Below are 12,648 nucleotides of genomic sequence, written 5' to 3' on the forward strand. Positions count from 1 at the left end.
AGGATTCTGTTGCATATGGTGAGTGATCATGTAAGGCCAAATTCTGCTTGCCCTACTCATGTGACTAGTCCCATTCAGTTCAGAGGAATTTAAATGCTGTCAAATTGGCTGACTTTTACATGATTAATATATTTTGATTTATTAATTTAAATAAAATCTCTCATATTGTTGCATTCATGTAGCTGTATGTATATAACAGGACATAAGTACATATCTTGTATCTTATATATTGAGTTTGAAATATGCATCAGGATCTAGCCATCTGTAGATGCTCATCGTAAGTATTGGATGCAGTTATTGTAATGATGCAGTTTAAGATGCAATTTAATCACCTTTTTAATTTTATTTTAGGCTAATGCTGATGTCACTGTACAATGTGAGCATCAACTTGAAAGGCTTGAAGTACATTAGTGAAAGTCCAGGTTTTATTCCATTACTTTGGTGGCTATTGAACGGTAAGATTGTTACAACAGTTCAAATTGTGGACTTTTTGATAATAGCTGTGAATAGATACAGATAATAGCTGAGTAGAAATTCAGATCTGTGACTTTGTTCTATTTATGAGATAATAAAGGCCCAAAGAGAGGGAAATAACTGAAGGGATGAATATAAGTATTTCTATCAATGATTCTAGTGTATAACATTCAATTCATGTAAGAGTTATTGATGGCAGTATCCCAATGGGGGGAGGGGAGGAATCTGATAAAGCAAATGGAAGACAGCCACCTGTACTTGCATCTATGGACTTTAAAATAATATCTCTGATCTATGAGACACTATAAAAATGTAACTGCTGAAAAGTATGTACAGTAAGATCAGGCTTAGTCTTTGATCTTGAAACAAATTAACCTTTGCAACTAAATGCATCCCTGGTGTGAGTCCAGCTCCCATTGATAAGATCCAGCATGGTCTAGTGGATGGGGCATTGGATTGAAAGTCAGGAGATATAGGTTATATCCCCAGCTCTGCCACTTGTGTGACCTCATGTAAGTAAATTCTCCTCTGTGTTGGTTTCTCTTCTCACATGTCTTTTCTGTTTAAACTAAGCTCTTCAGCACTGGGTTTGTCTCTGTGTTTGTACAGTGCCTAGTGCAGCAGGGCTATTGTAGTACAAATAATAATAATAGAAGTTAATGGGAGTTGCACCTGCTGATGCAAGGATCAAACTGATGCTTGGAGTTGTTTGATCTATGGTATTTCAATAAACTTAGGGATTTCCTATATGCTACATGGCTCTCACATACATTTTTATGTACAAATTATGTACTCAGGCTCATTATCAAATAACTTTCTTCAAAGGAAGACAGTTAATTAAACCTCACAACACCCCTATAAAATATCATACTCATTTTATAGATTTATACATAGTTGGGGGAGATGAATCGCTCAGTGGAGGAACCTGAGTATATGGTCTTTTGCCCTACAGTACAAAGAAACCTTACACGCATTGCTCCACATTTTCTTCTTTATGACAAACTAATATTTAGGTCATTATTCTAACAAAAATAAGGTGACTGAAGTTCCCAAATGTCCCATTCAAAAGACCTTGATAGAATAAGTTAATTTTGCTTGGAGCTAGATAGTTGATGTGATTTTATTTTTTAATTAAAGTGCCTACGGTCACATAAGCAGACAAAGTATGATACACAATTGATAGTATTTAATTTGCAATTGTTGATGGGAAAAGAGGTTGAAAGGCTGTTGTGCATTCTAAAGGTGTTGCTCATCTGTGTCTGGAGTGAGGAAAAAAGACAGGCTTATATAATACCTTTACTTTCTGAAGCTGAAATTCTTACATTCTGAGAAAGGACAAGGATTCCCAGGCAGTGTGCATCTGCCAGTTCAGATTCCTGAGTGCTGGGAAGGCCTGCTTCCAGTTGACAGAGGTGGTGGAGTAGTTTGTGCAACTAGACCAACAGTACTGAACAGAGGATGAGCCCAGGATCTACCCTCACTCCCATCATCTTCCTCAGCAGGAGGTCCAGCCAGCTTTTTCTGCGCTCAGGGCTTTCTTCACCTTTTCACCTGTGTGATATGAGCGCTTTTCAAAGGCCAGTGTCTCTGTGGTGTTGTCCTGGATAATGCTATTATATTATCTGCAAATATAAAGAAGCGCCATCTTTCTCAGCAACATACATTTCCTTTCTGATACAAAGCCTGTTGAGACTCTTCTGATTTCTTAGTGCTTCATTCCTCCGAATACAACACGAACGTCTCATCTTCTCTCTTACAAAGTGCTAGACCAAGAACACCTTTCTCTGTTAATCACCACATTAAGCATCAAGGAGAAGTTGGCCCAAATGTTACAGTTTGGGAGTAGACTCAGATTTGCCACTTCTCCTGGGCTAAAACAATTACCAGAAAAGGAGCATACAGGGAATTCATTGGGCTATTCTCTGTGTGACGGGGCTCAAGTCACCACTGCGGCACCTCCTGCTGGCTGTCCTGGGAATTAGCTGGTGGTTGCCAGTGCGCCCTCCTCAGATGGTGTCTTGCCTGTTGTCATTCCTGTTTCCTCATGCAGGACTCGCATCCTCTTCTGGACACAGTCCTCCGGCTGTGCCTCACTCAGTTCTTTCCCCCCTTCCAGGGGACCAACAGTCCTCAGTCCAACCACTTGCCTCGGTGGCAATCTGCAGTCCAGGTTCTAGCAACTTGTCTCCGTGGCAGACTGCAGTCCGTGCACGGGTCACTTTCCTCAGTGGCCAGTGGTGGCAAAAGGGAGGGGAGTCCAGGCCGGTTCCCTCCTCCGGGCCCCAACCCAGATACCCTATAGCCAACAGCCATGTACTGCCCCTCCTCCAACTCCACCATCTCCTTCCCTGGCCCACAGCCCTAGTACCTCCTCTGCCCTTGTATCAGGGCCTTAGTTTGGCAGCCGTCAGCCTGGAGCTTTCTCATATTCTGCTGACCCCACCCAGCACTACTCTGTCCGTGGTCCTTCTCCCTCACCCTTCAGGGAGTGACTGCCACCTCCTCTGCTCAGCAGCCCCTTCTTATATGGGCCAGCCTGGCCCTGATTGGCTCCTCCAATAAACCTTCCCCTAACTGGCTGGCACTACAAGCCTTTTCCTTATTGGCTGCCTCCTGCACAGCCTCCCCAGGGTTGCTTTAAACCCCCTTACATACTAATGAGGGGCAACTGTGCCCCATCACACTCTGATATTCCCCTTCATTCTTATCTCTTTATGGCCACTTTTCTTTTTTTGAACACAGCCAAAAGATTGGTGCTGTTGAATTTGGACTCAGAGGTGTTACAGAATTTGGAGGGATTATCGCTGTGCCATATTCCCCTCAGCTCTAGGGAAATTACTCAGGTATTTCATAAAACAAAAGAGGGCAGGAAGCTCTTGAGTGTTCTTAGATCTCTCTTCTCTCAATTTTCTCCTGAAGCGATCACAGTTCCATTTGAAAACTCTTATTGTTGATCCAAGAAGTTTCTGCAAATGACTATCTCTACTCTATAGATCTCAACGAAAGATACCTTCATATTCCTAATACTCCCTGCCATCTTCAATATTTGCTTTTCATGACTTGATCCTAAACTTTTCCAATATATAGCTTTTCTGTTTGGATCATCTGTGTGTCTCAGAATTTTTTGAAGATCCAGGTCCTTCTCATGGTAGCACCTCTTTTAGAAGTCATCTTGGTTTTCTATTAGCTCAATGTCTTATTAATCAGATCCTCTAATTCTTAGATTCTCTAATTCTCACAGTAGCCAACTCTCAAACAATTCAAATTCTTCAGACTTTGAAATCAGTTTTCAGAAGAGTGCCCTTAGCCACTTCAGGACTGCATTCATCGCAGCACTCATTTAATGACTAAGTCTTCATCCTCATGCTTAAAAACAAATTCCTCCAAATCAAGCCTCTCATGAGTAGCACAGTGAATTTATATTTGTCTTTAAGTTTAGAACCCTTTAAGATTTCTTATAAATAATCTGATAAATATATTTTAGTGCTTCAGTGGACCATCAGTATAAGAAATAATTTGCTATTTCTTCATTGTTCTGTTAGTTGTATTGTGATAGTGCGCAGAGTTCCCGGCCATGATCGAAGTCTCAGTGTGTGCTAGGTACTGTGCTTAAGATTTTACTTAAACAGCTGTCTAGTTAAGAGGTACATGTACAGTGCATCACTTTGCCATGTGAAAGACCTCTGGACTCTCACTTCCATGTCCAGTGAATAATCAGGTATGTTGTGGAGGAGATGGGACACATTCTCAGCTCTGATGTGAATCTAAAGTAGCACTATTGGCTTTAATGGATTTACACGTGGAAACTAGTTTTGGTCCTAACAGATAGGATTGCTGACTGGCTGATCTCCTCAGATAGCAATGAGAACAGTCCCCTGACAAAAGGGAAGATTGAACTGACATCAATTATACAGGAACTGGAGTTAAAAAAAGAGAGTATAAAAGGGTATGTTACATAGAAAAAGCAAACTTTCAATATTAGGACTTGTTGCAGCATAGCTCATTCTTTGTAAATGCTTTCTGTGTTAGCATTTTCCCCACTGCAGATACTTTGTTTATTATGTTTCTTCTTATCTCTTTGGCCCTATCAACAGTAGGGTAATTTTTCAAAATCTCTCTGCTACTGCCGACACTGGTTCAGGTCTACAGGCGTTAGCAATATAAGGAGCCTTTGTATGGGTGGGCCATCAGCTTGCCTCACCATTAGCTTGACCTAGTGTGATCATGGGTAGTGAGATAGTGCTTAAAATGGGGGCAGCAGCTGGTGGCCCCTCCACACTAGATCTCCCAGGATTGCTAACTCTGGTGGTGCTGAAGTAGTGTTAGCCAAGATGTGAAACTTTTGAAATATTGTCCTGGCATAGGCAGAACCTTAAACTCTATTGCAGATCATTTGCCAACAATAAATACTGCATCCAGGTTGGCCAGGAAATGTTACAGGCACATGTACATTGGATTCACACCACTCACAGAGCCAATTGTAGATAGGCGGTTTCTCACTGATGTAATGCAGTTACTTAAACTCTGCTGTAGGGAATAGTTCATCTGAGAGCACACTCCTAATGACAGATGTGACTGTAAAATCTGCCTGCTTTATCAGCTGTTTTTATCAGTGACTGAGTGCCAGTGACATCAGACAGTACCTTATTAGCAGTTAACAAAACGTCAGCACAGTTCCTTGCTAAAATTGCATCAGTATGTTATAACTGTGGTAGGCTTATATTACACATGCTGTTCAAGACCAAGACAAACAGCTACATTTTTTCCCCTTAATGATTAGACTTGAATATGTTAGCTAAGAAATGTGTGCGCCTGTTGTTGAGAGGATGTGATGAAGTGATATGATTACAGCTAAGACTTTTCTTGGCTTCATGTAAATAAAATTACTCAACTAGTATAGAAATGACTAATTCTGGAAGCTATTGAAATAAAGATAATGCTGAGTAATGAAGATCCCTGCCATACTTACTTTCCTTTTGCCTGTTCTCTACTAGAATTTATTTTCTTTTAAAAGAGAAATCCTTAATGAAACTGGGGAGACCAAAAAAAGGGCTGTTTGAGTATATTTTAAAATCCAAGAAGAAAATTACAAAAATATAAATATCCCTAACAAGCAGATTTCCAAAACCATATACAGTCATGATAAGGTGTATATGTGTGTGTTTTAACATGTATCCATTTGTGTAACTCTAAGTGTCTTGCAATACATGTAGAACAATAGAAATCAGAGGCGAGAGATACTGAGTTTATCTTATCCATACCTCTTCTGATGCAACATTATATTCACCAAGTGCCTAATATATTCTTCATTCAAGTGATTCAATCAATAGGGATTCTATGACTGCCATTGGAGACTCTTTCCAGAATCCAGTAGATCTCAATGGAAAATTTTCCTATTGTGCAGCTAGATATAATTTTCCTTAGCTTTGTTGCATAGTGTTATACCTCCTTAGGCAATTCCTCTCTTCCTTAGCATGTACACACTTCTAATGTTTGCAGATTATACTAATGTAAATGCATATAGTATTTGCTAACATAGCACCTTTCATCAAGGATTTTAAAGCAACTTATATATACTAAGCCTCACAATTCTTCTGTGAGGTACTAAAAGTCATAGACTTGTTTTATAGATGGGCAAACTGAAATACAAGAGGGGTGTGACTACCTACATCCAGTTCATTTCAATAAGCTTCTTTTCCGCCTCACTGGACCATATTTTACTATCCTTACTCTCAGTACACAGCACCTTTCTCCACGACAGCCCCATTGCAAGTAATGTAATGTTCAACACAAGTAAAGGTAGCAGAACCTGGTCCTGTGTTAGAGAGAACAGTTGGCTTTGTCATATTCTTTTTGAAATGTATGTGTTTGGATTTCAATCTCAATTTTGCCAGAAATAAAACAATAAAGTCTTAGAAGCCTAAAGACAAAAATTGAAGACAAATTTACAATCTTTTTCTCTTATTTTGGATAGATTTACAATCAGAAAAATAAAAACTTCTGAAAATGTTGGATTGTGGCCTGTATTTTTAAGAGTATCCACTAAGTATGGGTAGCCTAATTTGTGGGTGCTTTCAGCGGTGCAGAGTAGCTGCAGTTCTCTGTGACTTCAGCTGGAGTTGTGTGTGCTCAGCATTCTGAAAATCAGGCCTCTAGTTGTTTTCAAGCTGATCACCCAAAATTAAGGGACAGTTTTGGAAATTTTGCCATAAATGACTCACTTAAGGTGACACAGTATTTGGTAGCAAGCAGAAAACATGATGAGATGAGGCCTCCATTATGCTAATCACTGTATAGACCAGTGGTTCTCAACCTTTGCAGACTACTGTACCCCCAAGAGTCTGATTTGTCTTGGGTACCCCAAGTTTCACCTCACTTAAAAACTCGGATTTCAACTTCAGCCCAATGCAGTGGGGCTCAGGCTTCGGCTTCACCCCCCACGTGGTGGGGCTCGGGCTTCAGCTTTCTGCCCTAGGACCCAGGGACTCTGACGCTGGCCCTTGTGACCCCCTTAAAACGAACTCACAACCCACTTTGAGGTCGCGATCCATTGTTTGAGAACCACTGAAAATATAGAACTATATAAACAAGTCATTGGTGGAATGAAATTTGAGTTTGTACTGACACCACTAGTGTTTTTTATGCAGCCTGTTGTAAAACTAGGCAAATTTCTGGATGAGTTGATGTACCCCTTGGAAGACTTTTGCATGCCCCCAGGGGTACATGTACCCCTGGTTGAGAACCACTGGTATAGACACATAGGCCTAGTCTACACTACAAAGTTCTGCTGACATAGCTATGTCAGGTAGGGGTGTGAAAAATTTAGCCCCCCAGGTGATATAGTTATGCGGACAGAACTCACAGTATAGAAGCAGCTAAGCCAACAAAAAAGTGCTTCTGTTGGAATAGCTAACATGGTTCTGGGAGGTGGTGTTAATGTGCTGGCAGAAGAACTCCTTCTGTGAGAATACACAGTGTCTGCATTAGGGGCCTAGGCTGGCATAGCTATGCCAACATAGGCTCTGTAGGGTAGACATGATCATAGTCAGAGACTGTCACTGCCCTTATGAGCTTACGATCTAAACAGAGGAGGCAAAGGGTGGGAGAAAGGAAATATGTTACTCCATTGTACAGCTGGGGAACTAAGGCACAGAAAGATTGTGACCTGTCCTCAGTCACACTGGAAGTCTGGCAGAGTCAGGTTTAACTAACATAGTGTTAAAATTGCAAGAAGCCACCAGTGCTTAATGCCTGTTCTGCTGAACTGTTGGCAGTGCCAGTGGGAATTTCATAAAATTCCTCATCTAGACAAAGCTTTTGTCATTTTTTGACTATATTTCTCATCTTTCTAAGCCCTGTTCTGTTTCCCTATCCTGTTTGGTGTTTTCAACACCTCCCAGTTTAATGTATGTGATGCATTAGTTTAATGCATTCTGCTTACCCTGATTTCAGATCATTAATAAAGGTGTTAAGTAAGCTGACTAATAAGAGAACCTTGTTCTAGCCCACTTGACACCTCCTTCCAGCTCAAGGCATTGTGATTTATCACTGCACTTGATTTGTGGTCCTACTGCAAGACTTCAGTCCCCATGGCAATGCTGGTATGCAAATTAATTTCAATTAATTTTTCTCAACATTTTCGTACAACTCTGTCAAAGGCTTTCCTGAAATCTAGGTATGACAGTGACAGACATAGTAGAAATGCACAGCACCTGATACAAATAAATAGATATTTTAGCTATAAAATACATTAGAAATACAAGTTTGGAATATGCAAAATAGAGAATATAAAAATAAAAGGAGTCACCTACTGGGTGCGTCTAGCAAAGGCACAAACAGACACCCAACAAACTATTGGGTATAATTAAAATAGAATCACTCCTAATATTTCAATAGTAATAAATGCATCCTGTTCCTTTAACAATGGAAATCAAAATTAATTGTACATCTTCCTAGGCATGTTTTTCTGACATGTTCCTAAGCAGTTAAACCAGATTTGTCCCACTACCATAAAATCAAATATACCCAACACTTCAGTTTGTGTCAACTCAATTTTTAGTATTTGGAGGACTGGCATATTATTACCAAGTGTATTTGATTAAAGTTGAGGTTTTATTGAGTTTAAATGGAATCTGAATCTTATATAGATAAAGAAAAGCCTTATAAGAATTGCAGAATGAGTGTTTTAAAACAGACTAAATAGTAATGGGACATAGTTTATCCTGCTCCAAGTGAAACTGCAGCAAACTAAATCTTGGCTACTGACAAAGTTGTTGATAAATCCACATATCTGTGGGATTTGCTACATTTGGAGTAAAGAAGAAGGGAACAAAATATTCCTGATTACCAGTTCCTCCCAACCAGTGCTTAGCACAGGGAACAGAGGAGGAGTGCAGTGGTGGTTTTAAGCCACTTTTATATCTTCTCATATTCTGGGGCCGGCCAGCCCCAAAGGGCCATTTCAGCAGCTGAGAATAGCAGAACTTCAGCCACTCTCTCTTTACCAAGGGTCCATGGGGGATGGTGATGTAGAGCTATAATGTTAGTCCTGGCATAAGGATGCATGTAACAAGTAGCTGGAATCGTTTCTTCCTCATTTCTAGACCCAGATACAGAAGTATGTCTGCATGTTCTACGGCTTCTCCAGTCTGTGATTCTAGAGCCAGAAGTTTTAGCAAAGTCAGCGCCTGAGATGCGTGACACCTTGCCATTTCAACGTATCATAGCACTGTCAAAGAGCCGCAACGCAGAGCTGCAAACACTGACGCAAGAACTGCTTGAAGACCTCAAAATCCTAGAGTGTGAAGTGTAGAGACATAGTCGCTGGAGTATTATGACATCAACTGTTTACATTTTCCCCATATTTTTATGCTGCAAGGGTATGCAAAATATTATAGCAGATTAAAAATATACAAGTAATTAGTAGAGGTGGACTTGGATTGAATCATTTCAATCTAGCTAGTTACCTGTATCAGAATCCCTGCCACTAGCCAGATAACCCAATGCAAATAATACGTGAAAAAAAAAAAAACATGTTGTTTGTTAGGTGCCTGAACATAATCCTAGAAGAGCTCCCAGAAGAATGACAGGTTTAATTTATTTCATAGGGTTTTGTTGATAACGTGTTTCAAAAGTGATCCAAACCATATGACCTGCTGGTGATACATAGGGAATAAAATAATCATCTGAACTATAGGCAGCACATTCTTTATTTTCAAGGATAGCCAACCTTTTTGGTCCAATTCAGTCCATCTCTAATAATTAGTGTGCTAAAAGTCAACTTTGATGCTTTTTATAACTCTAGTGTTTCAGAAGACAAGAAATTTCATTTTTATTGTTATTGTTTCTTTTCTCTATCCTTTCTAATCAAAGACAATTGGAATTGTGTGGAGTGTATTAGATTCTGCTTTAGAATTTTTCATTCAAATTCAGTGGAGCTGCTGGAGAACTGAGTTTGCAGCTGCCATGAATAATAGCAACTGAGCTTCCCATAGGCCCTGCAGAAGGGAAAAGATTGCTGTGGTCTCAATATACCTAGTTCCATAGCCAAAGAGGCTAAAATTAATTACTGCTCTGTCATGAACACTGGTGTATTTATTTGAAATTCTCATTATTTATTAGGGCTAAGCTTGCTTACATCAATTAAAAACCCCCCAAACCAGCTATATTATATACTTTGTAATGCTATGATTTATGTCTATCAATAACGCTGTCATTTCCAGTTTTCTTGTGTTTGTAACATAGCTTGCAATGTGACAGTGTTGGAAACAGTGACAGATAAGATACATACTTTTACAGAAACAACAACTTCCTCTTACCCACTGGTGTTATGGTTCTTCACCGATGAAGCCAACACATTAAGAAAAATGAAGATCCCAACATATTAACAAAAATGCAGCATTGGTGTCTTCTACTTTTACATCTGTGCAGAAGACTCAGAACACAATCTTCTAAAATCAATTTTAGACAATTTTGTTGATGTGTCTTGCATCTGCATCACGCTACAGCATTTTTTTTTTTATTATTCAAATAGTAGCACAAGACAAAAAACAATGTAAAGCTTAAAAGTTCCATCCCTGTTCAGCAAAGCACTGAACATAGGCTTAACTTTGATTTGGGATTTAACCACAGGCTTAAAGTTAAGCACACATTTAAGTGATTTGCTAAAGTGGGGCCCCAGTGCCTCTGAACTCATTGATGACACAATGCAGCATAATTGGTTACATTAAATCAAGATACATAAAAAGAATCCTGTAGCTACTTCTTTTTAATATATATACAAACTTGTTCTGTTTAGGGTGGAATCCTTAGAATAAATGCATTTTGTCCCTTAATTAGCTGTTATGGCTAATGGGTCATTTTATAGCTGAGGAACTATAAAATGCATTAGATAAAGACATAGTTGCAAGAGCTTCCATGAAAAGGGGTTTTGCACAATGCTACAAATATTCAATGTTAGAAAATTTAGTAGAAATGGATGTAAAGCGCCTCGTTGCAGAAATTTGCCAATATGCTAAAAAATTCAGTGGATCCTAATTAGCACTGAATGAAAAAAATACAATATATAAACTTCCCAGAATATATGCCATAAATCAAAGGGTTATCACAAAATATGAGACTGATATCACAAATGAAGTTAGATAGGGGTGAGTAAAAGAAAAAGATGCCAAGAGCACTTAGTGGGACTCATACTATTTCTGATCCAAGAATATACAATACTCACTACGTGTAGATGTTGATCAGAGTAAAATCTCACAAGTTATTAAAATATGTTTTCTTTGGATTTGTTTTCTTACCTTGACCAAATACCATCCCATGATGAAATCAAAATGGTGATAGTCTCTAATTTCCTGGACTATCAACTCAAGAAAGTGTTTAATTTTAAAGTATAGTAAAAGGCAAAAAACAAAGTCTAATCACATACTTTTCAACTGAGGGGTGTTCTCCCATTAATGTTTTTAATCAAACCATTGGAAGCCAGTAAGCAACAGGAAAAAAAAGTGTGACTGTCTGCGTGTGTGTATGTAGGCACGCTCAGCACTTCCATCCACATTGGAGGCTTTGGTAAAAACCTTACAATTTTATCTTACACGTTTATCGTACCTAGTGTTACTAAAGCTGGGAGCTCACCATTTGAAGAACTGTGTCAGTTACAGCTGCTCTGAATTGAATGTTTTTGTAGTGAATAGTCTTCATTTAGTTCCTTGATTTATCTCCATGTGACCAATACTGGAAATTAAGCAGTTAATCTGATAGTGAGCATCAGTACATCTCCCAGCTCCCTTTCTCCAAGATTTAACTTGCTGGGGCTGTGGTCCCCCATAGTCAGACGTAATGCTACGGATCCACCAACTTTGAGGAAATGCCTATTTAGTTTTAAAAGTTTAATTATGCTATTTTAATAAATAAGTAAAAGTATAGCTGGCTCTGAAAAACTCACTGCATCTTCTGAAACACTTGAATTATGAAAAACTCCAGAAACAAACAGGGATAAAACAGATAATGTTTTAAGATCGCTATTACATTTTTAAACAAGTTTTTATTGACGTGTTCAACCTGTTTATTACAGTTCTTAGTGAAATTGTTGTTCATTACTTGGTTTTATGCAAATGAAAAGGTATTTTGTTTGGGTTTTGTTGGTGTAAAGGAAATGATAGTTCGGTATATTGCTTTTTTCAGTTCACACAAAAAAGTTTGAGAGTCACAAGGGCTGAACTGTTTTGAAGTCAGATGAACCTGTTTTAAATTTGTTTTTCATGAAAGCCTTCACTCTTTAAATATTGTGGTGGAATAAATAGTACCTTACTAGCTGTAGTACTTATCAATAGCTTTAATACCTTGTTGCCGTCTTTTTCTTCCTGTATCCCAGATTCAGTAGGCTCAAGAGTCAACCTCCTTCTCCAGATTGATGAGATCTGGAAGCAATCTGTTACTGGTTACATTTAATAGAACCTTTTGTAGTGGGAGTAAAGTCTGATGGCTTCCAAACACAGATCATCTGACACACCCTAGTTCTAGTTGTTTTCGGTTTTGATGTCCGTTTCACTAGTAATAAAACAAGGCAAACAGTTTATCTTATCTAGTGTTAATAAAGCTGGGAGCTCACCCTTTGAAGCACTGTGTCAGTTACACCTGCTCTGAATTGAATGTTTTTGTAGTGAATAGTCTTCATTT

At 38.9% G+C, this 12,648-nt stretch overlaps 1 protein-coding gene across 2 annotated transcripts in view; it reads left to right on the forward strand.

The window, feature by feature from the left end:
- Nucleotides 1–10,675, forward strand: part of LOC112119852 (heat shock factor 2-binding protein) — a 45,921-nt gene extending 35,246 nt beyond the window's left edge. The window contains exons 7-8 of one of the 2 annotated variants that reach the window (XM_026651739.1): nucleotides 352–455; nucleotides 9,078–10,675. In XM_026651739.1, coding sequence (XP_026507524.1) covers nucleotides 352–455; nucleotides 9,078–9,286 — 313 coding nt within the window. In that variant the 3' untranslated portion in view covers nucleotides 9,287–10,675. Of the gene's footprint in view, nucleotides 1–351; nucleotides 456–7,926; nucleotides 7,990–9,077 lie in introns of those variants that run through there. The other variant, XM_026651746.1, reaches the window with a different exon arrangement.
- Nucleotides 10,676–12,648: the final 1,973 nt, after the last annotated feature.

Source organism: Terrapene carolina, unplaced genomic scaffold (assembly GCF_002925995.2).
Source record: "Terrapene carolina triunguis isolate 2854851 unplaced genomic scaffold, T_m_triunguis-2.0 Scaffold31, whole genome shotgun sequence".
Lineage (NCBI taxonomy): Eukaryota > Metazoa > Chordata > Testudines > Emydidae > Terrapene > Terrapene triunguis.